The sequence below is a fragment of the Episyrphus balteatus genome, chromosome 1 (genome assembly GCF_945859705.1).
Source record: "Episyrphus balteatus chromosome 1, idEpiBalt1.1, whole genome shotgun sequence".
Lineage (NCBI taxonomy): Eukaryota > Metazoa > Arthropoda > Insecta > Diptera > Syrphidae > Episyrphus > Episyrphus balteatus.
Genome location: NC_079134.1, coordinates 148,357,342 through 148,383,802, shown reverse-complemented (window position 1 = coordinate 148,383,802; position 26,461 = coordinate 148,357,342). Strand labels below are relative to the sequence as shown.

At 31.1% G+C, this 26,461-nt stretch overlaps 2 protein-coding genes and 1 long non-coding RNA gene across 3 annotated transcripts in view; 1 reads left to right on the top strand and 2 right to left on the bottom strand.

Moving 5' to 3' along the window:
* Positions 1 to 4,423: 4,423 nt before the first annotated feature.
* On the bottom strand, positions 4,424 to 5,290 carry LOC129906792 (uncharacterized). The gene is made up of 2 exons (XM_055982718.1): positions 4,869 to 5,290; positions 4,424 to 4,796 (listed from the first exon to the last, which is right to left on the bottom strand). The coding sequence occupies exons 1-2, from the start codon at positions 4,992 to 4,994 to the stop codon at positions 4,455 to 4,457; spliced, it is 468 nt and encodes a 155-aa protein (XP_055838693.1). The 5' UTR covers positions 4,995 to 5,290; the 3' UTR covers positions 4,424 to 4,454.
* Positions 5,291 to 9,170: 3,880 nt separating this feature from the next.
* Positions 9,171 to 9,677, top strand: LOC129906798 (uncharacterized). The gene is made up of 3 exons (XR_008770848.1): positions 9,171 to 9,275; positions 9,461 to 9,540; positions 9,610 to 9,677. It is a non-coding gene; the product is annotated as an uncharacterized LOC129906798 (long non-coding RNA).
* Positions 9,678 to 17,519: 7,842 nt separating this feature from the next.
* LOC129906784 (cyclic GMP-AMP synthase-like protein) overlaps positions 17,520 to 26,461 on the bottom strand; it is a 33,460-nt gene continuing 24,518 nt past the window's right edge. The window contains exons 4-5 of the mRNA XM_055982704.1: positions 20,246 to 20,441; positions 17,520 to 17,548 (exon numbers count right to left, since the gene is read on the bottom strand). Of these exons, the coding sequence (XP_055838679.1) occupies positions 17,535 to 17,548; positions 20,246 to 20,441 (210 nt within the window). The 3' untranslated portion in view covers positions 17,520 to 17,534. The remainder of the gene's footprint in view (positions 17,549 to 20,245; positions 20,442 to 26,461) is intronic.

Genomic DNA, 26,461 nt, shown 5'->3' with positions numbered 1-26,461 from the left:
GACTTTCAGAATTCCATAAAAATTATCTGTACCAAATTTGAAGAAAATCAGTCCACCCGTTTAAGCTGTAGAAAGATTAAAAATGATTAAAACCTCGATTTTTTTTACTTGAAACCAATACTTGCCCTCTGTAGACAAAGTAAAAAGAGTTATAAATATAAAAATCACTAAATTTTTTTGTTGCTTTATTTTTTTTGGTGTGGGTATATGGATTTCGTTCTTCCTTTTGGTTCAATAAATACTGATAACATAGAGCAAAGGGTAAACGCATTGTGAATCATCGGTACTCTAAAAGGAAAAAAAAAAACAACTTTCGATTCCTGGAACTGACGGAGACAAGTGTTAAAAAAAAATACATATATGAAAAGCTAAATCGAAATTGGTTATGTTCATTGATCCGATAACTTGTGTAGCACCTTTCCATAAAAAAAAGTTGATAATCTCAAACCGCACTATACAATCCGATATGGTTATTTCGTTACAATTAATTTTAAAATATTGTTTTTTTTTTAAGCTGATTCAAGTCACGTTTCGGGAGCCAGGACTTGAACTAGTAACTTAGTTTTTGAGATTTTGAGTCGATAAACTAAGCTCCTATCTTTTGAAAAAATAACAAAATATTAAATTTTTGATGTGTTTTAATTGTTTTCAAAAAAATGATATTTAACTCATTAACAAAACAAAATCAAAATATTTAGGTTTCTTACCATCTTTATTTTATTTATAAGAATTTTAAGTTTTATGTTTACCTTAATCACTTTTCATACCAAGAAACAGCTTTATTACAATAATTAACTTGTTTTTGAGAGATTTTATAATCTTTGAACCACCTTCATGAGTAAATTCTTATACTTTATCATCCCGAAGATAGTTAGCAATATAATAATTTAACTACCTGGGATCTAACAGGTCATTAGATTAAGTCTTTGGGTACATAGAAAGTCCTTCAAACAATAACAGAACATGGCAGTACTGAATAAGTTTCTTCAAAAAATAATTAAGTTAGATAAAATTTAACAAGACCTTTATTTCTTTGAGTTTTTGAAAAATGGTCCTAGAATTTGTCGAATTAGTTGTTATTCAAATGGTCTATACGTGAGTTGTTTGTTTTTATACAAAATATTATAAGTTTTTCCATTTTTATTGATTTACTTTTTGTTTTTGTCTTTTCACCAGGAGCTCTAGACACAAACCTCTAATGATGACTCGAAGCGCGTGACAAACCAAGTAGTAGTTTATCACAAGTTAAAGATTGGGTAAGTTCAACCAAAAAAAAAAAAAATATATAACATCCCTGGATTTTAACTTTAAATATCTTTTCAATTTTAGTATAGACGAACTTTTACAAAAAAAAAAGTAAATGCCTTAAACCAAACAGATTGCATTCGAGAATGGCGAATATTTTCCGGCGACAAGAATCTTTTCACTTTGGACAATCTGCTCTTTGAACAAATTTTCATCATTCTGGGAGTCGATGCATGGAATTGGATATTTTTTAAAAAAGACAGAGGACATGTAAGATTGGAAGGAAGTGCAGTAATACCATTTTCATATTGTGGATGTTGTGTATTTAATCAATATGTAAGGATATTGGATGCTATCAAGACTTCAAGGAAGAAGAAAAGCTAAATTTGAGAAGAGAATTTATTTTATTTACATAAGCCTGGTACGCTGCTCGCGCTAAATTTTAGCTGAGATAAAATTCCCATACAAGTTATCGATAATTTGTATGGGATCCATTTTAGCTCGGCTAAAAGTTATCGATAATTTGTATGGGAGCTAAAATTTAGCCCGAGCTGCGTACCAGGCTATAGCAAACAAGTTTGGTTTATTCTTGCACTTGTTAGCAGACTGTCTGAATTTTTAAATTTTCAAAACGCGTTATTTGCGGTCGAATTTGAAACGTCGTTGGGCGCCACTTTTATCAATTTAATAAACATTAGTACTTTTTGAGATCTTACAACATAACAAAAATGCCAATTGTTTTAATGTATGGTTATTTAAATTCTTGAGCTCTTTCTATAACTGTAAAATTTATAAATTTGGTAGTGAAAATTCAAGACTCAATCTCTAGAACTTCGGAATTGAATGATACTAGTTTAATAAAAAAAAATATTATACTACATTTGCTTATTTTTATACTTTATTTCAGAATAATTTCAAATTTTTATATCAAGCACTAACGAATTTTGGCTTAATAATCGGTTTGTTGTAATAGCTCTGTTTCTTTGGGAGGTTGCAAAGTACTACTAGTAGTTTACTAGCGATTTTCAATGGAACGCACTTTCAACGAATTCAATACAAATCGTATCTACTCATGAAAAAGAGCATAGAGGAAGGAATACCATACAAAAATTCGATAATGAAATCTTGAATGAAATTAAAATGTTGTTTTTTATTGCTTTAAAATTAATTTGTTGATGTTTTTTCTATAATTTTTTGATTATATGATTTAAGTTACTTGTTGGTTTAATTTAATCCGCAAAACTGACGATGTAGTAAATAAACGCAAGCAAGTTTTAGAAAAAAAGGCTTTTTATTACATTTTAATTTACATTTTTGGCTTTAGCGTGGTGAATAACATAGGTGGGCTTATAAACCATTTGAGTAGTCGAAGATTTGGAGGAAATTCAACTTTTTTCGAAAATTTGAAAAAAATTAATTTGTATTTTTTTTTTTTTTACTTAAATACATAACTTTGGTCAGTAAATATCTGCCTCCGATTGTTAGAATATAAAATGTTTGCATATAATTTATTCAGTAACTATAGACTTCTAAGAAACTTTTGGTTTTCAGTTATGAATAGAACTTAAACAGACCTTTTGTTTGATGTTTGATGAGATTTTTTAGAATGTTATTGTGGCCATTAGGGTGTTCCTTATTTTGAAAATAGCTGAATTATAATGTGCATACGAGCTCAAAAGTTTCCAAATAAATACAAAAAAATATTCTCCAAGCTTCAAATCTCTATCTTTATGTTTAAGCCTAGTACGCAGATCGAGCAAAATTTGAGCTTCCATTGCAAATTATCAAAAATTCGATAATTTGTATAGGAGCCAAAATTTAGCTCGATCTGTGTACTAGGCTTTACCCGACGTGACTTAATTTTTTATGTTTCCTTACAAAATATCGATAAGCTACAGGTAGCTTGAAAGTGGTTTACTTAAAAATTTGGTAAAACTGTAAAAGTTGATAGAAAATTTTGAAAATTTGCAAATATCTTCAGTGTACTAAAAAAATTTTCTTTTAACAATGCTGAGTAAGTACAAAATAACAGCCTTAAATGTCATTGTTTTCATAGTACCTACTAACTTCATTTTTTCGACAATATTCTTAAGCATTTTTAACTCTTAACTACATTGGCTCAAAAAGTGAAAATTTTCAAACGCATTTTTGTATAGTTTTTCGGGCTGGAAAATTAAAACAAATGATGCAAAAAGCTTATTTGTTGGCCTAAAAAACAATTTGTATGCTCTTTCTCACAAAACAATTGCGCTAGCCAGAAAAAAAATATTTTTACTTTTGTACTTTTTCAAAAAGTGGTGTATGTAGTTAAAGCTTTTCATTCAATTCAATTCATTCATCGATTAATTTATGTAGATTTTTTTTTTATTTTGATAAAAAAAAAATCAAAACTTCTGATGTTTCACTGTTAATTGGAACATGTTTTTAAATTTGTGAAATTCTAGGTTCTATTTGTCGAACTGAAATTTAAGATTGAATGCTCTCCCAAACTAACGACTACTAATGAAAAAAGCATTGCAGACAGAATTTTTATTTTACAAAAACGCTTACGGCTGCGATTTTTGTCGTTGGAGCCTGGTACGCAGTTCGAGCTAAATTTTAGCCGAGATAAAATTCCCATACAAGTTATCGATAATTTGTATTGGATCTATTTTAGCTCGGTTAAAATTTTTCGATAGTTTGTATGGGAGCTAAAATTTATCTCGAGCTGCGTACCAGGCAGTGTAAGTATTTTTACTTAAGCCTGGTACGCTGCTCGCGCTAAATTTTAGCTCCCATACAAATTATCGAAAATTTTTAGCCGAGATAAAATGGATCCTATACAAGTTATCGATAACTTGTATGGGAATTTTATCTCAGCTAAATTTTAGCGCGAGCAGCGTACCAGGCTTTAATTGCAAATCCCTTTTCTAAAGCCTGGTACGCTGCTCGCGCTAAATTTTAGCTCCCATACAAATTATCGAAAAATTTTATCTGAGCTAAAATGGATCCCATACAAATTATCGATAACTTGTATGGGAATTTTATCTCGGCTAAAATTTAGCGCGAGCAGCGTACCAGGCTTAAATAGGTAATTTATAATGTTCAAAGTGGCGCTCAACGTTCCAAATTCCAGGGAAGGATAAAATTAGAAAATTCTACTACGAGGTGCCAAAATGAAAACAAACTTGTTTGCTAAATAATTCTTAAATTTTATTGTCAATATTGATCTATGAACATTGTAAGATCCCCTCTACAGTTAAGCTTTTCTTTTTTCTTGAAGCCTTTATAGCATCCAATATCCTTGGATATTGATTAAATACACAACATCCACAATATGAGAAAGGTATCACTGCACTTCCTTCCAATCTTACATGTCCTCTGTCCTTTTTAAAAAATATCCAATGCCATGCATCGACTCCGAGAATGATGAAAATTTGTTCAAAAAGCAGATTGTCCAAAGTGAAAAGATTCTTGTCGCCGGAAAATATTCGCCATTCTCGAATGCTTAATCGTATTGGCCAATCTGTTTGGTTTAAGGCATTTACTTCTTTTGTAAAAGTTCGTCGATACTAAAATTAGAAAAAAAAAGAGTTAAAATTAAAATCCAGGGATGTTATATTTTGGTTTTTGGTTAAACTTACCCAATCTTTAACTTGTGATAAACTACTACTTGGCTTGTCGCGCCTTCGAGTCATCATTAGAGGTTTTTCTCGGGTGCTTCCATAGATCATATGAATAACAACAAATTCGGCATATTCTGGGACCATTTTTAGAAGTTCAAAAAATAAAGTTCTTATTCAATATTGTGTAATTTAATTTATTTTCGAGAAACTTCTTTAATATAGCATGGTCTCTTGTTTACTAATGGAAGATCAACCTTTGCCTCCTGCTTAAATACTCAAAAATATAATCAAATGATCTACTAGATCGCAGGTAGATTAATGATTTCTGTCAAGTCAACCCATTAGGTTTAGGGATGGTAAAGAGAAAAGGATTCCCCATATGTTAATATTGATTTAAGAAATTATAAGACTACTCAGGTATAAGCTTAATATTGGAATGTTATTATTCTAGGAATTAAAAATGATTAGTGGACGGATAAAATAAGAATAAAGATTATCAATGTCGTTACGTCATAAAATTAATTTTCATGTAGATATAATAGGTATTAGAAGCTCAAGTCATTAGATTTTGCGTTACTCGAAAAAAGACATGGGCAATGGGCGTTCCTTATTTTGAACAAGGTTGAAATTTAAAATGCATACGGAGACGAACTCAAAAATTTCTAAATAAACAAAAAAATATTTCCAAAAGTTTCAAATCTCTATCATTATATATTTACCCGTGTCAAATTAATTTTCAATGTTTTTACTTTAACAAAATCGGTTAAACTGTAAACGTTGATTGAAAATTTTTTTAATTTGTAAATGTGATCAGCAATAAAAAAAATGCATGAAAAAGTATTTTTTTAATTTTTAAGACAGTGTTTACCGAGTTTAAAGTAACCGTCAATTTCGCTATTTTCATGATATTGACCTTTTTTTTATGGTAGGTAAACAAACTTGTAAAAAATTAAAAATATTTTTTCGTGCACTATTTTTAGTGCTCAAGACAATTACAAATTTTGAAAATTTTTCATCAACGTTTACAGTTTTGGCGATTTTTTTAAACTCAATATTGATCAAGTTAAGGGACGCTGGATTGGGCATCAATGTTTAAAGCCATATTTTAAAACCAATTCTATTCCATAAGAAATTGGCTTTCCATTATGAAATAGCTGTGAGTATTATTATAGCCCAATGATTTTAATTTTTAATTTTACATTCGGATTTGGCCTTTGTGAAGCAGAACGGTGATATCGATATGTTATCGATCCATGAACTTTTAACGAATATAGCCTGGGGCCCAGTCCAATTCCGCAAGAGTGAGTTTTTCTCTGCCTTGTTTTAAAGGCAATTTACACGTTTGTTCCCTACTCCCTACTAACAATTTTGCTTCTATAATGCTTTACAGAAGCAACAATTGCATCTGTAAATCTTTATAAAACCAAAATTGTTTGTCGGGCTCTTGCAGAATTGGGCCCCTGGTACGCAAATCCGAGCTAAATTTTAGCTCCCATACAAATTACACATAAGATGTTCAGATAAATTTTAGGTCAGCTCAATTTTTTCTTCGATAAATTTGTATGGGAGCAAAAATTTAGCTCGGATGCGTAACAGGTTTTAAGCCTAGGCCCAGTGGCGTAGATAATGGGGGGGATCAGGGGGATATATCCCCCCCATTGGGATCGATAATTGTGCAGTATAAACAATCATGAATAAATAAGTTGAAGAAGCGCACTTTGAAAAAAAACGCTATGGATTTCGAGTTCTTGATTAGCTTAAAGGTTATAAATATAGTTTACCAACTTTCGTTGCCATTAAGTCGGTGTTTCAAAAAGTGAATTTAGACTTGGTCCAAGCAATGGAGCTCGCTAAAGATTTAAGGGATCAACTAAAAATTAAACGGGCAGAAGACGACTCATTTTCGAAAGTTTTTTGTATATGGGAAAAATTAGCTGAAATCCTTGACATAGGAGTTAAACATAAGAGAATAGTGAAGCGACAAAAGAATCGTTCGAACCCTTCGGTTCAAAGTACAGTAAAGAATATTTTCGTGTTACTGTTTTCAATCTTTTTCTCGATTTCTATGTAATGGGCCTTGGAGAAAAATGTACAAACCATGAAAACACACTAGAAGGGTTTCCGGTTCTTTCTAAGGATTCTTCGTCTGAAATAGACAAAGCAGCTAAAAAATTTAATGAAACTGTTGAGTTTTACCAAAAACTAGACCACATAAAATAGAACAAAAACAATAAGATTTCCTTATAGTTTTCATCCAAGAAGGAAAAAATCGGGATTTCCTAATTGTTTTACCGACTTCCAAAAAGGAGGAGTTATTCAATTCGTCTGTACTTTTTTTTTGTGTTTGTCACCTCATAACTTTTTACCGAGTGAACCAATTTTGATAATTCTTTAAGTAGGTATTGAAAAGCTGGTGCCTGTTCAGTACTATTAGAAAAACCATAAAACCCAGTTTTGATCCATGGAAGTCGGTTTTGTTTTTATAATAAAAAAAAATACGATCATGTACGGGATCACCTATTCCAACTTACTATAGAAATTATTGGTCACAATTTTTGTTCTAGTGCCAAGTTGGAAAAAATATGAAATTTTTACAAAAAATTTTGAAAGATTTTGTACATGAAAATAATAAGAAATCTCTATGGAAAAACCTTATTAATTGTTGATATTAATAAGGTTTCTTCATAAAACAGTTCAATAAGGAAATCTGTTGGTATTTAGGTGGTCCTGGTCATATTTTTCTCTGTGTGAAGAATTAAAAACTCAGAAAAGATATTTGATCAGAAGGAAAAATACTTCCTCTATGAACTCATTGAAAGCGCTTGAAAGCTGCACCGAAAAAAGTTGTCCTGGTATTTATATTTTATTAAAGATATTAGCTACACTGCTGGTTTCTACTTCAACTACCGAAAGAACTTTCTCCAATTTAAAGAGAATAAAAACAATACAAAGAAGCATTATTAAAACTTAAAAAAAAAATTGCGAACTAGATATATCCCCCCCCCCTTAGCAAAAAGCTATCTACGCCACTGCCTAGGCCTAGGCCCGTCCCATTGTATAAAATGCTTATATTTGAGTCTTCTACTAGAATTTGTTATTATTTTCCACCTCCCTTGCTCATTTTAATAAATTAAAATAATGTGTATATGAGTAACACTCAGAGAAAAAATAACTTTTTTAATAGTTAAAACCGGGATAACTATTTAAAATAGTCATTATATTGACTACCCAACAAACATTATCCCTTCTATAAAGCTTTACAGGAGCTACATTAACACCTGTAACGCTTTATAGGAGCAAATTTGTTAGTCGGGTATTTAAATAGTCACATTATGTATAAAGCCTGGTACGCAAGTTATCGACAATTTGTATGGGATTATTTTAAGCTCAAGCCTGGTACGCTGCTCGCGCTAAATTTTAGCTGAGATAAAATTCCCATACAAGTTATCGATAACTTGTATGGGATCCATTTTATCTCGGCTAAAAATTTTCGATAATTTGTATGGGAGCTAAAATTTAGCGCGAGCGGTGTACCAGGCTTCAGCTAAAATTGTTCGATAATTTGTATCGGAGCTAAAATTTAGCGAGATCTGCGTACTAGGCATTAAACCCTCAAATTGTATAAAATGCTTATATTTGACTCTTCTATGAATTTGTTATTATTTGTTTTTATTTTCTACCATGTTCTATTTAACAAATTAAAAAATATTTGTAAGAGTTTAAGCCTGGTACGCTGCTCGCGCTAAATTTTAGCCGAGATAAAATTCCCATACAAGTTATCGATAATTTGTATGGAACTCATTTTAGCTCGGCTAAAAATTTTCGATAATTTATATGGGAGCTAAAATTTAGCGCGAGCAGCGTACCAGGCTTCAGATAAAATTTTTCGATAATTTGTATGGGAGCTAAAATTTTGCGCGAGCAGCGTACCAGGCTTGAATAAAAATTTTTCTTCATACAATTTATCGATAACATTGACTTTTTCATAGAATTTATCGATAACTTGAAAAAAAAAATACTTTCATTCCACGGATTTCAGCCCATCAAAAGAGTTAAACTGTAAAAAATTTTCTGCTTTCTATTTTATTTAATATAAAAATTGTTTTTTTGTGCAATCCCATTGAGCATCGGAGAAAAAAAAAACATACAAAAAAATTATTCCACCCAGTTCGATTACGCACAATACATAAGCGATGTAAAATCGCCTTAAGAAAATTATCTTCATAAATTTGGTATCACTGAAATATGTCATTAAATTTTGCTTCGCTTTTTGACGTTTTAAAAGTTTTTTACTGTTGCTCTTGCTTGTACGCATGTTAATCGAAAACGAAACAAATGCATTTTTTGTTACATATTTTGTTTATAATTAAATGAATAAATTTGCAACGCATATCATTTGAATCAACAAAAGTACAAACTGATCAGGTAAATTTATTTATTTTAATCAATTTTAAAATAAATTCATTTAATATAGGTGTCACATTAATAGGGTCCATTACATACACATTTTTATTCAGAACACAAGTTGCATATTTGTTAAAAGAATTTTGTTATACATACATATTTTTCCAAACATAATTACTGACGAGCTTTTAATTAATTTCTTAAAGATATATCCTGTGCTGGGCTTAACTCTATAGAACCCAGGCGATTGTATAAACCAAAGTCTTAAAAGCAAATTCCCAGGAAGGTAATGAATCTTGAACTTAAGTAGAAATTAAAAAAAAAACTCAATCCTTTTCCTTACTTTCAATTACAGTTTCTATCTTCCCCAGTATTTTTCCTTCCTTAAAAAAAAAATAAACGGAGTTCTGCTAACAAGGAGCTTTTGGAGATAATTTCAATTTGAGTTTTTGTTTCTTGATTTTTTTAAGCTAATTCTTATGATATAAAAACTGTATTTATTTAAATTAGGATGTTTTTCGTTTCTTCTTTCTCAAAATATAAACCAATAGTCTTCGAACCAGGAATTATGTTCCTGGATAAAGAAGACTATTGTTTTATCTAGAGAAGCCCAAATTTAGACAGCAATTTATGTTTTTTTTTTTTTTTTTAATTGAATTAAAGTCCAAATTACTGTAATGTAAAATAAAAAAATAAAATTAAATCTACCTAACTGAATAAAAAAATGTGTTTTTTTCCACGGTGAAAAAGCACTATTAACAAGTGCATCTTAAGTAGGGCTGCCATATAAAATGTTATTAATGTCGGGGCGACAGGTCTTAAAAGTAGGGACAAATCGTGACAGCAAAAAAATATTTGAATTTGAAAATTAAAAAAATACAAAGAATTACATGCCTAGTTCCAAACTTAAGCTATGATTACACGGTCAACGAAATCGGGCAATGCGTTGACTCTCTGACGTAAAAATGACGTCACAATCTGTCCCAAGAGTGTCACGTCGTGTGATCGTCAACGAACGCATATATGACTTATTCCCTACATTTTTGTGGATTTCATGTAAAAATATGATTTCTTAAAAATTCCATTCTTTAAAAAAAATAAAAATAAAAAATGTCTATTGATGGATCTCATAATAAACGAAGTTATCGAGTCCCAAATGAACGAAGCCTTTTAAAAGAGGGAGTTTTAAAATATAATTTTAATGCAGTTTTCTAATTTTTATTGCGTAAGTACATACTTTCAAATCATTTTACTTTTTATCTATGAAACTTTCCTAGCAAGTTAAAAATTCTCGCAATATATTTGTTGCCGAGCGCTTTTGACCACAAATCACCAGCTTCATAACTTATTGTTAAATTCACTTATGTGAAAGCAAACGGCCAAAAATCATTTTCATACTTATATTTGAGGTTTCGGGAGTTTGCTTTTCATTGCATTTGAACATTAGCTCCCGATCGCTTAAAACTTAAATAATGATCTACCCGAAAGTTTTCAAACGCAGATGGATAAATAAACGTAAAACGGAATATGGGGACAGATATCGGAACATGGTCCAAATGTCGGGGCTGTCCCGCCGAAATCGGGACGTCTGGCAGCCCTAATCTTAAGCAATAAGCAAATTTTTTCATTAGTTAGCTGTCTAAAGTTCCTCGTTTGGACTGTTCAAGCTGATGCGTCAATAGCAATAGACTTCGTCTGCTATAGCCATTTCAGCCGCTGCGATTTATGTTGTCCAAGGTCACCAGCACGTAACTTGATATATTTGGCATCATCTAATTTGGTTCACTCGAAGTTTTTAAATAGAAAAAGCTCAATTGAACAAAATTTGGTACTGCCACAACTCGATTGTATCATGTCGATACCTTCCCGTAAGAATTCATTAAGCGACATTTTTTTCAAAAATGACTTTTTGATGTGGAAATATACTATGAGTTGAGCGTCACGTTTTGGTATCATTTTGGTTGTTCTATGATGTATGCAAATGAAACTAGAGAGAAAATAAAATACATTTCCTCACAGAATAATTTTGTTGTTTATTCGATTATACAAAGTTACCTGTTGGCAGCTATGTCGCTGTTAAACCAGAATAGTTTTTTCATTTAAGCTTCTCATTCAATCTTCATCGATATCAATCCAATATCTTCTCTATGACACAGTTGTATTTTCTTTTCGTCTTATTTAACGCTTTTTATGGCTTTTAGCAAATGAATCACTCAAGTGGATAAATTCACCACAACGAAGGTTTCATTAAAATACAATTTATCGAATTCATGCCGTTCAACGTGTAACAATTTCACATCCCTCCAATCAAATAGTATGTATAAATGATTTGCTTCTGACCAAGTCCTCTCCAGCTGACTTAAAAAAGTTTTGTGAGTAATAAACCAGACCAAGTAACGATGTACAAACTTCTTTGCATAAAGCAACATCTTATGGGTTCAATGGACTTGAAAAGCTCCTTCCACGTTGCACTGACTCTTTCCCGATTGTTCCCCACCATGAGCATCTCAGTCTTCCAACTTTTCTGCCTTTTTGAGTGATTGGATTCCACTGCATTGCTTGACCTGCAGCCTGCAGTGCAGTCGTTGCGTTTAAGCTCTCGAATAGTAGATTCAATAGATATCTGACCAGTTTTCCTAAGAAGTTCTTCGTTGGATATACGGTTGGGACTTAAAATGTTTGGGAAACATTCTATTTAAGTTGAGTTATTCCTCCAAATATTGGATAGCAGTAGGAGCCCAACTGGACTACACAATCGGCCGATAGAAAGTCTGTAGTGTGTGGGGGCTCTTGAAAAACTACTTTCTTTACCTGCTGTTGAAAAACATAAGAGATGGGTTGCAAGGCTGAGTAGTAGTTGTTTCTCTTTTGGGTGGAAAAGAAGCCAATGCTTACGTTCTGTAACTCTCGCATCGAGAAATTTCTCGCATGAACCACGCAAATCGGAAAATTGCTTGCAAATCTGGAAAAGGCATTTCTGAAAAATGGATGTTTTCCTTATTTGACGTAAGCTAACGACATCCACACAAAAAATGGACTCCTATTTCGCCTCTACGTCCCTAATATTTCCTGAACGTGCCGAATAAAAATACTTCCAATTTAGAAAATTATTGGAAAGTTGTTAGGAAAGATACTCAAGAAACATCTCTTTTTAAATTGGGCACGTTCAGGAAATATAAGGGACTAGATATTTAGGCAACGTCATTTTCTGAACGGAAATAAAGGCAAATTGACTAAATTTGTTTGGAAGTTTCATTGTTGTCAAATATCGAAATTTACTTAAGATTTTTACAGATCGCATGGGGCAGACACCAAATTTAACTATTCTTTTTTAAATAAATAATATTAATAATAACCGAGAAAGCACTTTTTACTCGTTTTTCAAACAAATAGATTTAATTTTTCTAACGTAATTCATTAATTAAAAACAATCAGCTGTCATGTTGACAAAAAAAACTTTCCTAAATGTTTAGGTAAAATTTTCTTGCCTAACTTTCCAATCAGCTTTCCAATAAAATTACCTAAATTGGAAGGATTTTTTTTTTGACAGTTGACCAATCAGAGAGCGAGAAATTACCTAAATATTTAGGCCCTAACGTTTCTGAACCTGCCCATTATTTCTAGTGTCAAATTTTTTGCGAATTAGATAATAAGATATCGAAATTTATTTTTTATCAACTTATTGATAGTTGACAATCGTAATAGACGTGATAGGTAAATTGCGAGGTATCCGTTCATAGGAAGTCTCAAAATGACTTCCGATCCTAACTTAAACTGTGTTCAAGATGTTCCTAGGGAAACGAAAGATATGAAGCATAAAATCAGGTCAATTTTTGGTAAGAAAATCCGAAACTATTTCTTGTACTGTTGTCAAAAATTCATTATTAAAGATTATTAATGAACTCGATTACCTCGATAAGACTGATTATCTTAGAGCCTTAAACGAGTTTCTCAAGAAGAAGATCGCATGTGCAAGTCATTAGCTCGAAATAGTTTCTGATGAATATAAAACTGCCCTCGCAAATGGTTTTAAAGCCACTGGGTTTCTTTCGTCTAAAAACGTAGTCCCAAAGTCTACAAGAGTAGACTTTGTTAGTATACAGAGGCTGACAACTTGCTGACCAATCGACTAGAGGCTTGTACTTGTATGTACCTACTTTATAATGTAAGATCAAATTAATAAATCTAGGAAAGTTTTCCAATTCAATGTGGACTCACTCCTGCTCTTAGTTTTATTGTAGTATTCTCCATAGTATTCGTTAAGATTTACTGCAATTCGTATAGTTCTACTCTTTCGTTTTTTTTTTACTTATTTTACTTATGAACTCAACCTTTCAAATTTCAGGCCCTTATCAAAAAAATTAAAAAAAAGACTTAAACAACATGACAAAGAGAAAACAAAGTACGAAACCAATAGAAGAGGCGAAAACCAAACCACCCAAGGAACCAAAACCGCGTCGCGGTTTGAAAAGGAAACGATCTTCAACTAAAAATCAATCATCATCATCAAAAAAGAAAAAATCTACAGCTATCATCGATCAAAAAGAAAACATTGAAGTCTTCAAATTTGCTAAAAGTATTGTTGGCAAAGAAGGAACACCCGGTTTTGAAAAATTTCTCAATATACTCCAAGAAGGTAATCATATTGAAAATATCAAAAGAAACAATGTCAATCTATCGAGTATGTCTAGCATTCTTGATAAATCAAGAAACAGTGCTCCAAAAGCTTTTGATGATTTACATAATCTTTGGTTTGATAAACAAGGAAATAAAACAAAATATTTGACAAGTTTGGAAGAAAATAAAATTAATCTACCAAATGTATCGAGTATTTTAAGTGGCGCAGGTGTTAATGCTGCAAAAGCTTATAAACAATTGTATGATTTATGGTTTGATGAAAATGGTCATAAAACACAATATCTGACAACTCTGGAAAGAGAAGGTATCAATTTACCAAATATGTCAAGTATTTTAAGCAAATCTGGACTTGCTGCTGGACGATCATTTACAGATTTATATGATCTTTGGTTCGATGCTGAGGGAAACAAAACAAAATATTTAAAAACTCTTGAAAAAGAAGGCGTGAATTTGGCAACTTTGTCAAGTATTTTAAGCGGAGCTGGACCTAAAGCTGCCAATTCATTTAAAGAACTCTATTGTCTTTGGTTCAATGAAATCGATGGTAGCAAAACCAAATATTTGAAAACTCTCGAAAACGAAGGAATCAATTTGAGTAATGTTTCGGGTATTTTAAGTCGAGCGAAAAATTATGCCGCAAAAGCTTTTCAAGATCTCTATGAGCTTTGGTTCGATCAAAATGGCAGTAAAACAAAATATCTAAAAGCTCTCGAAAATGAAGGAATCAATTTGACAACAATGTCAAGTATTTTAGGCGGAGCTGGAGTCAATGCTCGAAAAGCTTTTATCGATTTGTATAATCTTTGGTTCGATGCCGAGGGAAATAAGTCGAAATATTTGATAAATCTTGAAGAAAAGGGAATCAATTTGACAAATGTATCAAGTATTTTGCATAGAGCAGGTTTAAATGCTGCAAAAGCTTTTAAAGAATTATACGATCTTTGGTTTGATGAAGAGGGTAAAAAGACAAAATGTCTTGAAGCTTTGGAAAACGAAGGAATAAATCTAACAAATATATCTAGTATATTACATGGCGTTGGAGCTGGTACAGCAAAAGCTTTTCAAGATCTCTATTATCTTTGGTTTGATGAAGAGGGTAAGAAATCAAAGTATCTCATTACTTTGCACAGAGAAGGGATAAACCTCAATAAAATTTCGAGTATTTTAAATGGAGCTGGTTCAAATACAGCAAAAGCTTTCAAAAGCTTATATGAGCTTTGGTTTGATGAGCAAGGAAATCCAACTAAATATCTAAAAACTCTCGATTGTAATTTTGTTTCACTATCAAATGTGTCGAGTATTTTATCAAAATCCGGTTTAAATGCTGCAAAAGCTTTTAAAGACTTGTATGGTCTATGGTTCGATGAAAAAGGTTACAAAACACAATATCTGATGAATTTTGAAAAAGAAAACGTCAATTTGGCTAATGTCACAAATATTCTACATGGTGTTGGATCAAATGCTAGCAAAGCTTTTATCGATTTGTATGAGCTTTTCTTTGATAAAAATGGTAATAAAACAAAATACCTGAAATCTTTTGAAAATGATGGAATAAATTTGACAAATGTGTCAAGTATTTTAATTGGTGCTGGATCAAGTGCTACAAAAGCTCTTAAAGACCTTTATAGTGCTTTTTTTGATGACAAGGGTAAAAAAAGCCAATTTTTAAATCATTTTCTAACTGAAAAGAATGAAGAAGAAGCTTTTACGACGAAAAATTTGTCTGGTATTCTAAGTGGAACAGGAGTCAAAGCTAAAGAAGCCTTTGTAGATCTGCATAATGTTTGCTACAATGATAACGGGGAAAAAACAAAACTTTTAAATGACTTTTATAATAACGGTTTCAAAGCAAGTAATTTATCTTGCATTTTATGTCGAACAGGAATTCGTGCTGCCTTACTTTTAAAACATTTACACAGTATTTGCTTTGACGAAAAAGGCAATACAACAAAATTACTCAATGATTTCTATACAATTGGTTTCGAACCTGTTGATTTGTGTAGCATTTTAAGTGCTACAGCAGATGGATTGGAAAAATTCCATAAATTTTGTTTTATTCAAAATACAACAAAAATTTATTTACAACACTTTGCAAATGATACCAAAGATGGATTTACGATAAGTAATTTGTGTAATATATTACAAGGTTCCGAGGGGAATTGTTGTACTGCTCTAAAAGATTTCCATAATATTTGCTTTGATAATGATGGTAAAAGAACCCAAGTTCTAAATGATTTCTATGGTTCAAAATTTAATGCAAATGATTTAGCTGATTTATTATCGATGGCAGGAAATAATGCAGCTGTGATTTTAAGAGATTTTCATAGAACTTGTTTTTGTAAAAAACGTTTACAACATTTTTTAGCTGTAAGTGATATTTTTGTACCAACGAATTTGTGTAAAATACTCTATGGATCAGGGAATCAACTTTGTTTGGTTTTTAAAAAATTACATGAATTGTGTTTTGAAAAATCAGGAAAAAAATCAATCTATCTTGAAAAATTAATTGATCAGAATTCACAAAGTGAAGTGATCGATGAGTTGTATGAAAAAGTTAGAAATAAATCTTCTTAATAGCTCAAAAAAAGGCCTTTGTTGATTAGAAAAAAAAAGTATTAGATGTGGAACACTATTTTTTATAAAATATTGCGCCTAACATTGAAATGAAATATATTCGCGCGTTGAAGCTTGTGATACTTTTAAGACCACATCATAATTTAAGAATTTTTTATATTTGTATTTACTTTTTTTATAAAAAAAAATATACATTTAAGATTTAAGTTTGAAAAGTTATTATAAGCTAAGAATTTTTTAAGTAACAATATATGTATATGTATGAGAGAAAAATGTGATGTTGAAATAAAAATTTTGTAAAACAATTTTTTGTAAGCTTGATTTGATTATTGCTCCTGATGTCGTCAGTCGGTGAGAATTTGAAGCGTTTATAGTAAAACAGTGTTCAATTACAGTTGACTGATTTGTTGCAACAAAGTGGTTTCCGAAGTAGTTCTAATGAAGGATTAAAAATTCCCTAATTAGTCAATGTCACCCTTTTTATAATAAATAACTTTTTCCGACCGTTGGGTTGCGTCGTCGTCGGCTTCATCGCATTATCTCAAAAAAAGTTATTCGGCCTTAGCGACAGGTAAAAATTAGAAAGAAATCGGATAAATTACCTCGGTAGAACCGATTCATTCAAATTATATTAATGCCTTAAAGTAGGCAACGATATTTACATATATTTTTTTTAATATAGCAAAAACAACCACTGCATAGAAGAATTCTTTTAATTAATTTCATTTTCCTGCACTCCATTGGGGAGTATTCTTTGGAGTTAACCTTTTTATGGAGTGAGTGAACATAAATTAGAGTAGATTTTAATTTTTAACTGTGTCATTTTTGCTAAATTAATGCAAAATTTGAATTAAAATGAATCTTGTTTGTAGTTTTTATTATTGAATTATAAAAGTACATAGGATAGAATTATTTATAGAATAACACATTGGGCAAATATGGCCTCCATGGCTTTGCATATACTCAAAATCAAATAATATATTTAAAAAAAAGTTTTTTTTTTTTATTATAACAAAAATAAAAGGGTATAACACAAAAATATTGATACTTCATTGCTGCAAGTAAAACTTAAACTGATTCACCTGAAAAGAAAAATTAACATTGAATTATAAATATGTAAAAGTTAAAAGAAAAATAACTTTTAAAATCATAACAACTCTAAATAAATTAATTTCACACGTTGAGAAAGATAGTGTCATCACAACTAAAAAACAACGATTTTTTAGGAGAAGTACAATAAGAAAATCCTAAAACTTAAATGACATATAAAACAGATGAATTTGATAACGAAACTTCTGCTCATTACCCTACCTTAAATTTAAAATGCCTTAAAATAGCCCTACCTTGGAAAATAACCTATATTAAAAATGCCCTACCATCAGAAATTGATTACTTTCAAAAATGCCCTACCTTCAAAATGCTCTTCTTATAAAAATGCCGTACCTTCAATAATTCCCTGCCTTAAAAATGCCCTAACTTAAAGCATTTCCTAGTTATGAAAATGTCCTACTTTAGAAAATGCTCTAGCTTTTAAAATGCCCTAACTTCAAAAGGCTGCCCTTATAAAAATGCCCTACCTTCAAAAAAGCTCTAGCTTTAAAATTGCCAAACTTATAAAGATGCCGTAGCTTCAAAATGCTCCAGCTTTAAAAATTCTCTGCCTCAAAAATGCACTACCTTCCAAAATGCCCTATTTATGAAAACGTTCTACCTTCAAAAATGCCCTACTTTTGAAAATGTCCTTTTAAAAATATCCTACTTATAAAAGAGGCGTTATGTTCCTCTTTAATGATCAGACATTAAAAAAAAATATCGGAAAGACAACGTTTTTTAAAGGAACCGATACATTAGAGATAAGAACATAAACTCAAAAACAGTAAAAACGACTTTATTTACATTTTCCAGCACAGCGTTAATATTTCAAAAACGAAAAAAGTACCTAAATATTTTGACTTCGGATTCGAGTTCAGCGGCGCCAGGAAATAGGGCCGCAATAGAAAAACGAAACAAGGCCCCAAAAAATACACACAAAACATCAAATTTTCGGGTGTTGTTTCATTTTTGGAGCCTTATTTCATTTTGTTTTTGAGGCATAATTTCATTATGAAATAAGGCCCCAATGAAATAAGACCCCAACACTAATTTTGGGGGGCCTTATTTCATTTTTCATAATTCACATGAAAATGCTAAACTGAATTGTCTTTCAAAAAACTTTTGCGAAATTCCGCTTAGACCCAGAATTGTCAAAGTACCACTTATTGTGGACTCGCTGATGGTTTGCAGCAAGATTTTTACATTGAAAAGCATTAGTAAGTAAGAGAATAGCTGACAAAATCGTGCGATTTATTCGTTATAATAAATCGCACGTGGTCTCGTATCGTTGCAAAAGTGTAACATTTTCTTACACTAAAACAACCAAATATACCTATAGACTACAATTTTTTACACTTTTGTACTTTTGGTATATATACAAAATACATTGATGCAAAATTTGTCTTATTTGTAGTTGTAGTAGTAGAAAAATAAAATTTAGCAATTTAACACTTTTTTGTTGCACCGGCTAGTGAATACCCATTTTTTTTCCCTTTGTTCAGTAATTGCAAAAATCCTAGCTTTGTCAATTTTCAACTGACTTGGGTGTAGAATAAGATATTTAGGCCATTTCAGGAACATGACTGAGAAAAAAAATGTAAACGATTTACCAATGCCCTATCTGATAAGACCGTTGCCCTACCTTAAACTCAATTCTGGCTACGGGCCTGTCTCTAGCGGCAAGCGGCGAGTTTTGCAAATAGAGTCACGCCATTTGGTACGAATTTAGAACTTGAACTCGAATATCGACTTAATTCAAAATCGACACATTTTGAGTTGTGACACTATTTTTCTCAACGTGCGATTATTTGTAAATTGCCCAGACTTAAAATAGTAGAGAGTATAATATGGAGGGCTCAAAGCTGAAGCTGAACCAAGTCACAGGAGTTAAATCGGAGATATACCTAACGAATTAAAGTAAATATGTTACCATTGAATCTCATGGTGAATACTTTATTCGAACAAGTGACAAATTTGAATCGAAACACTACTATTCACTTTTTTTATTTAATAGCTTGAACCACCTTATTGTTGTTAGTATATGTTTAAAATTACATTATTAACCTGCCTTTTAATGTCTCAAACTCTTAAGATAAGATGTAACGGGTGTGAGGTTAGAAAATCACTTCAGTCTACTTCGGTGACTGGAGATTTGAAAGGAGATTTGATTACGTTGCCAGTAAGGGGATTAATAAAAATAATATGGTTTTATTAACAATTAAAAAATTTAACGGGTGTGACATATTTTTGTAACGGGTGTGACAATAGGACAAAAAAAAATTAAACTAATATGAAATTATTAAAATATAATACAAAAGTATTTAAATCACATCATTAAATTTCGTATATTTTAACTTTAATTTTGTGCATATTGGTGATCAACTTGCGTGGAATTACCGAAAAAGAATTAGTTTTAGGTAATTTATTTGTTTTATTAATTGTATTTGAAATGTACTAGATTATGTACTCATCAGTAATTTACTACATCCAAAAGAACGGAACCAATAAATAAATAAATGAAATAAGAGTGTGTGTGCGATTGAAATTATACTTATCAGTAAAAAAAATCATTTAGTGGGATCATACCATTTGCAATAATGAGCATTTACTAATCTCCTTTCTTTTCAGAAACTAAATTTTCATACCCAAACGACGCAAAAAAATATAACTTAAAAAATAAAACTTACCAAATAAACGTCGTATTTCATGATAATTAACATCCCCTTGTCTGGAAAATGTATACAAATCATTTCTGACCTTTTGAAAGAATTGCTTTAAGTCAGACAATTTTTGCTTTGGAAGACCTTCCAACAAGTTTTTTGATGAATTCCAATAGTCTCGTATGCATTCTGTGTTCAAGCAATTTATAATTTTGTCAAGCATCTAAAATTAATGATACAAAATAAGTAATACTTTGAATTGAAAATAAAATATAAATTAAATTATACCAACAAAAGAAGTTCTCCTAATGGCTGGTTCCAAAAGGAATAATTCCGATCATTGGCCTCATTCATGCATACAACCTTGATAAAATAACTCTTCATGAGATAACCTCCATCGATTTTATCACGAATGCTCTTTAAAAGTCTCAAAGTTGGCTTTAAATTTTGTTTTCCGTTAATCAATTCTTTCTCCACATGTGGCATACACATAGAAAACGATATATTGGCATCCCTATCACGTCCACATGGTTTTGGTACAGCAAAATAAAATCTTTGATTGTGACCAACAATTGGCGGAAGCGGAAATTGTCTTTCAGCAAACCAATTATTAATACCGTTCCAGGGAGAAAGATTTATTTTAAAAGCTGGAACCAAATCCAATGATATTTCACGACCATCATTAACATTTTTACATTTTACTGTGTGGGCAACGCCTTTTGTAATATATTTAAGTTGATATTTTCCACCTCCAGGTGTGCTCACATAATATTTGTCAATTTGGGCTTTTTCTAAAATTTCTTTCACCCAATTCTTTAATTTATCGAGCATAAGATAATATGTTGAACCATCGGTAAGGTTCTTAAAATGTTGCCAGACAAAATTTGAATTTGGATTTGAATTAAAATGTACTAGCTTACCCGTGCGAGACTTCTCGCATGCTTAAATAAAAAGAAAGTATAGCTAGGTAGGTACAAATGTAAATGCAGAGTGTGTTTTTTAAAAAGTCGAGAATTACTAAAAAACTCCTGTTCATCCCTTTTAAAATACATTGGATTAGCCCCAGTTTAAGTTAAACAGCTATGAATATGGCACATTAAATTTAGCAATTCTAGGTTCCCTAAGTTGTACATACATTTTATAATTAACTCTATTTCAAACAGGTTGCCGCAACTAATATCTCAAACTTGGTCAATTTGAAGAACTTGAACCGATGTTGAATCATGCATTCACCACCTTAACTATCAATTGATAGTTGATAAATACTGAAATTTGATGTTTTAAAATCGAAATGGGGGAAAACTGGTCATTTTTTTAATGGATCTTTTCAGTTACATTTCACGGTTAGCATCATTCTTCGTTTTCAAATTTTTTTCAAAGCAAATAAGAGATCAAATTTTTTTTAACAACTATAAATTCTTTGCTTCCGGCTACAAAGAGGTTAAGTCACAAAATTGCACTTTCGGGTTTTGATGAAAAGAGAATAAGCTCTTTTATTTGGTATCAAAAACATAAATTTAGAGTAACTCTTTCTTATAAAAATAAGGGGATCAATGCTCAAAAATTCATCGATTTTCAACTTCAATCGGATTTTCTGGTAAACTATCATTTATGTAAGTCCTTTTTACCCAGGGGCAAAGAATTGATAGTTGACAATCGTAATAGGGGTGCAACACTTACGCCCCTATAGCACGCAAAGAGCAAATGAAGGGTCCAGGGGAAAAACGGCACATGTCCACTTTTTGTCAAAAATAAACGAATGATGAGGTCTTGTAGTATTTACTGACCACTATCTGATGGCATCCTTACTTTTATAAAACAAATTTAAGCCTTGCTGAAAAAATAAATAAATTGTGTGCTAAGTACTAAGTTGTATGGAGAACAAAATTTAAAAACGCATTTTTCTCGAAATGAGTTGGAATGGACTTGTGCTGTTTTTCCCCTGGAGCCTTCAAATATTCCGGCTTTTTTCTTATGTACATTATGTATGTATATACTATATATGTACATACATAGGTACACTTCCCAGACTTTTCCTGGCAAATGGAAGATGAAATGTTCCTACGGAATATGTTCATACATATATGTAGGTACTTACAAAAAATCTTGAAAAAAAAACCATAGGTGTGTTTTTTTGTTTATCTATATTGATTTTTGAAATCCATGCAAATATTTGGCACCACTGTACATAAACTTTGGCAGCTGTCTGTCAGAAAAGTCGCTTTTGTTTTTTTAATATTAACTCCGCAGTGGAAGGCCATTACATCCATGATGGATGCAAACAAATTTTTTTCACAAAAAAAAAACGAAAACCATAGCATGGCATCCATTTTGGATTCAAAAAATTTCACAAAAAACCAAAAATCAAAACTGACAGTTCTGATTCTGAAAAAAAACAGAATTTCTCTTCTGGTTTTAAAAACAGAATCAGAAGCAGAATCACTCACACATTCATAGATTTAAATGTTAGCAGTACAAAATGTTTGCAGCACAAAAACAAATGAAGTTTGGCGCGATTACACATATATGTGGCACATGTTAAACTTCAGATTCTTCGGAATAAAAAAAACTGTTCAATTGGGATTCTGAATCGAAGAACAATTCCGGATTGCCAATTAAAAACGCCATTAAACGTTTGTTATTGTTTTGTTTCTGGCGGTGTTTTTTTTTTCATAAAGGGAAATTCCAAAAACTATCTTTGTCTTTTCCTTTTCTAATTTGACATATCTCGGCAGGGAAAATGTAAACAAAAAACATATTGTCACACACACTTACATTACAACAAACACTGTGTGTTCGAAATCATTTAACCACAAAAACTTTTATATTTCGCGATTGTTTTCAAATTTAAAGTTTTTATTTCCGATTAATTAAAAAAAAATAATTAATTTTACATATTTATTTTGGAAAACACGAACTAAATTCACAAAACTCTATCGCAATTCGCGCCTCCTTTTGTTTGTTTATGTCTTCAGTCTTCACCATCCCAGCTATAGCTGTAAATTTTTTTTTCTTTTTTTCTGTTTTCTTTTGACTATTTTCTTATACTGACAATCGTTGGAAGTTCCCCACTGAACTTATTCCAAAGATCCTGTCAAAAGCGATGAACACTTCCACTTTCCAATAATTTTGGAAACATCTTATGTAGAAGTGTTCAATGATCTGAAAGAATAATTAAAATAAAGGTAGGACCGCACTTGATGTTGAAGGAACTACGCTAAGTACACCAAAGTAAAAAATAAGCAAAATATTTTGTATCTTTCATTGGTTATCGGAACTACACTATGTGGAATATAATTATTCCTATCAAAATATCGTATTATGTGATAAATGAATAAAATAAATCAATTATTTGTATTTGACGAATTCGACGGAAGAAATAGCCCAACTTTCTACTTTTTCATCTGTCGTATCCTTTGACATTGGTTGTCAACAATAGATCAGTTCGATTTTCTGTTTCGGAGTGCAGACCGGGGAATTTCAGAGCTAAGAACTGTGTTCTTTTCTTTTCTGATTTTATGAATTGTGAACTTTAGTTGTTTATTTGTGAAGAAAATGTAATAAAAGTAACATTTAATGATATATCTAATAAATTATATCAATTAAATACTAAAATTCTGTTGTAGAGTTCAATTTTATTATGCCAAAGTCATATCTACAAATGATAATCTGTTATTAAAAATTGTTTTTAACTGAAGAGCAAGAACATACATAAAGTCTAGTAGCGTATTTTATTTTATTAAAAAAAAAAAGAACAACGATAATAGTTAACAATTTCTTGCATCAGAACTTCCTTAGTGCACATTCATCGAGAAAATATCGAACACACCTTGGAATTTAAAGTGAGCTGTCAAAAAGCAATCCGTCATGCAACGTATTCTTTGGGTCACCCCTTTCTGTCCCATCCTTCAATTTCAACGGATTGATTGACACAACGGGTGGAACGGATTCTATGGGTTAACCATTAACCATTCAAAATGAAATAGTTTACGAAAATATCTCATTTGGATTTTAGTGAAAACATGATATAAGGCACTTAAATACAAAATAAAACTTTTGAGTGATCTTTTTTTTACGGAGGTTGACTACCCAGAACCTCAAAAGTTGGCATTTTTAATTTGTGTTCCAAAAATTAAATAAAAATGTATAACTAATGTTACATGTAACAGGGCTGTTTAGGTACTGCCTAAAACAGAAATAATTCTCCTTTTTTCAACTTTTTTAACCCAATTCCTGTTTGATTAGACTGAAACTGTGTAGTTTTTTTTTTTACAAAAAAGAGAGCCCCTCTTGCAAATTTCTGCCCAAAAATTTCTTGGGACAAAAGTCTGAAATCTTTCAAAAGCTAGTGCCTTCTTTTTTTCTTTTAATAAATGATAATTTTGTCCTAAAAGAGTTTGCGTACTTTTGCACAATTTTTTCTTTCTCTGAGAGGATTTCATCCCCACTTCTAAAATTTGACAGGTTTCATATTTTTGTCCAAACTTATCTGCAATTTGTTTGTACATAATAATGCTTAAAATGTTAACCATCAGAATTTTTAAGCAAATCGGAGAATTTACTCGCCTAATGAACGCCCCTGATGATACGAACTAATGATATACGAACACCCCTAATGTGAACAGGAACACGCCATGTCAAACATTTCCAGATTCATTGGAAAGTGATAAAAAGTCATTTTAAAATTCATTTTGGCTGGAATATTATTTTTTAAACAAATTAAGATTTCTTAAAAATTATAAACATTTATATATTTATATTTTGCCAGATTCTGGCGGCAGAAATTCGCCTTTTTTTAAGATATAATTTATTAAAATCTGTTCGGTGTAAGTCCAGGAAAAGGGTGTTCGACAACCGTAATAATATATATGATTTTATGAATTGTGAACTTTAGTTGTTTATTTGTGAAGAAAATGTAATAAAAGTAACATTTAATGATATATCTAATAAATTATATCAATTAAATACTAAAATTCTGTTGTAGAGTTCAATTTTATTATGCCAAAGTCATATCTACAAATGATAATCTGTTATTAAAAATTGTTTTTAACTGAAGAGCAAGAACATACATAAAGTCTAGTAGCGTATTTTATTTTATTAAAAAAAAAAAGAACAACGATAATAGTTAACAATTTCTTGCATCAGAACTTCCTTAGTGCACATTCATCGAGAAAATATCGAACACACCTTGGAATTTAAAGTGAGCTGTCAAAAAGCAATCCGTCATGCAACGTATTCTTTGGGTCACCCCTTTCTGTCCCATCCTTCAATTTCAACGGATTGATTGACACAACGGGTGGAACGGATTCTATGGGTTAACCATTAACCATTCAAAATGAAATAGTTTACGAAAATATCTCATTTGGATTTTAGTGAAAACATGATATAAGGCACTTAAATACAAAATAAAACTTTTGAGTGATCTTTTTTTTACGGAGGTTGACTACCCAGAACCTCAAAAGTTGGCATTTTTAATTTGTGTTCCAAAAATTAAATAAAAATGTATAACTAATGTTACATGTAACAGGGCTGTTTAGGTACTGCCTAAAACAGAAATAATTCTCCTTTTTTCAACTTTTTTAACCCAATTCCTGTTTGATTAGACTGAAACTGTGTAGTTTTTTTTTTTACAAAAAAGAGAGCCCCTCTTGCAAATTTCTGCCCAAAAATTTCTTGGGACAAAAGTCTGAAATCTTTCAAAAGCTAGTGCCTTCTTTTTTTCTTTTAATAAATGATAATTTTGTCCTAAAAGAGTTTGCGTACTTTTGCACAATTTTTTCTTTCTCTGAGAGGATTTCATCCCCACTTCTAAAATTTGACAGGTTTCATATTTTTGTCCAAACTTATCTGCAATTTGTTTGTACATAATAATGCTTAAAATGTTAACCATCAGAATTTTTAAGCAAATCGGAGAATTTACTCGCCTAATGAACGCCCCTGATGATACGAACTAATGATATACGAACACCCCTAATGTGAACAGGAACACGCCATGTCAAACATTTCCAGATTCATTGGAAAGTGATAAAAAGTCATTTTAAAATTCATTTTGGCTGGAATATTATTTTTTAAACAAATTAAGATTTCTTAAAAATTATAAACATTTATATATTTATATTTTGCCAGATTCTGGCGGCAGAAATTCGCCTTTTTTTAAGATATAATTTATTAAAATCTGTTCGGTGTAAGTCCAGGAAAAGGGTGTTCGACAACCGTAATAATATATATGATTTGTGCTAAATA